The 1,608-nt window shown below is 46.8% G+C and overlaps 1 protein-coding gene across 4 annotated transcripts in view; it reads right to left on the bottom strand.

The window, feature by feature from the left end:
- SH3PXD2B (SH3 and PX domains 2B) overlaps positions 1-1,396 on the bottom strand; it is a 125,995-nt gene extending 124,599 nt beyond the window's left edge. For all 4 annotated transcript variants that reach the window (XM_019506418.1, XM_019506417.1, XM_019506416.1 and 1 more), the window contains exon 1: positions 1,256-1,396. In XM_019506418.1, coding sequence (XP_019361963.1) covers positions 1,256-1,381 — 126 coding nt within the window. In that variant the 5' untranslated portion in view covers positions 1,382-1,396. The remainder of the gene's footprint in view (positions 1-1,255) is intronic.
- Positions 1,397-1,608: the final 212 nt, after the last annotated feature.

The following is a 1,608-nucleotide window of genomic DNA, read 5'->3' on the forward strand; positions in this document are numbered from 1 at the left end:
CCAACCCCACAGTGGGCAGCTCTACTTTGCCCTGCACACAAATCCCATGCCTCCTCCAGGGGTTCACACAGAGGTGGGGAGCACAGGTACATGGCATTTACCAGCGACATTAAAATCAGCAAAAAAAGTTGATTGCCTATAATGTCAATTTTCCTGTTATTGGTGCTGACTCAATACGCAACCGATATATTGATGCACCTCTACTTGAAAGTGCTTTGCAGCCATGCCCATACAGAAGAGCATGGCTGCAAGAGTGTTTTAAAAATGCCTGATCCCACGACGCTATGAACCTTCATTACATTCCAAAGTGGATCACCTTCACTAATATCTGTCACTGCATGCCGGGAGCAGGCCAGCCCTGCCTCTGATACTGCCCAGCCCTGCCCCCGGTGCCATCTTCAGAATGGGAGGGGAAGAAGGGAGGAGAGAGAATTCTGTCTGGGATTTGCCCAGCTTGCATTAGAGGGTGGGGTGAGTGGACTGGAGCCTTCCCACTTCATGTAATGAGAGTTCAGATTGTCACACAATTGGGCACTTTTAAGGCACTGTGCAGCTGTGCAGTTCTGTCAGGGCATAGCTGCAGAGCGTTTAAGGGGCTGATCACACAACAGCTTCTGTCTGTGCCCTGCTTCTGTCTGCACCCTGCTTCCCTGACTAGTGCAAGCTGGGTAAACCCCAGACCAAGATCCCTCCCCTCCCTTCCCCACTTCCCATTATGAAGACAGCACTGGAGCTGGGAAGTGGGGAGGGCAGCTGCAGACACACAGCTGCTCCAAACTGGAGCTTGATCCCCCAACAGCAAACGTTTGGCTCGGAGGGGAACGCTGCAACTCATGGCGCTTCTTGTGAAGTGCCACGAATTACAGTGGGGAGCTGCACATCCATCAGCATCCAGAAACCTCAAGAGTTTAGAGACAACAATATTCAAACAAGCAACAACTGCAGCAGGGTATTGGTCTAAAATTAAGAAGTTCCTCTTAGTCCCCAAGATTGCTGCCTCTCAGCCACTTTCATGTACAGAACATAACTGATGTACAACCAACCAATTCCAGTACTACACCAGCCAACAGTCATTTAGGTTTGTTTTTTTTTCTTTTTTCAATTGTAATGTCTAAATATGCATAAGTACCCTCAATTCAAAGCATTTTTTTTTTATAAAATGCCAAAGAAATATGACCCTTAATATAGCATACAAGTTATGTTCCATAAAGCACACATCTTAATACTAAGCATATAATGTTAGTGAGATTCATACCTGAAGGTCAAAGAACTTGCTGTACCGTCGATAAATGACTTCTGTGGAACCATTGGACCAGGTGACCCTGATTATATACACCTGTGGAGAAAAAAAAAAAGAGAGAAGGTCAGAGGAAAATGACATCAATAGAGCAAACTTGCTTCCTTCCCCATGATTCTGGGGGTTAGGACATATTCCAGAATAGCTACAGAAGGCCCTAATTCAGGAAACCACAAGGACATGTTTTGTCCCACCAAAGCTACCACCACTGCCAGATAGGTCAAGTGTTAGCAGCTACATCTTGGGCACCCCCATGCAGGTCCAGCACAAACTGTGCTCCGTGTAGAGCTAAGTGTGGTCTGCAGTAGCCT

The sequence above is a fragment of the Gavialis gangeticus genome, unplaced genomic scaffold (genome assembly GCF_001723915.1).
Source record: "Gavialis gangeticus isolate Ggan-Ray unplaced genomic scaffold, GavGan_comp1, whole genome shotgun sequence".
Classification (NCBI taxonomy): Eukaryota; Metazoa; Chordata; order Crocodylia; family Gavialidae; genus Gavialis; species Gavialis gangeticus.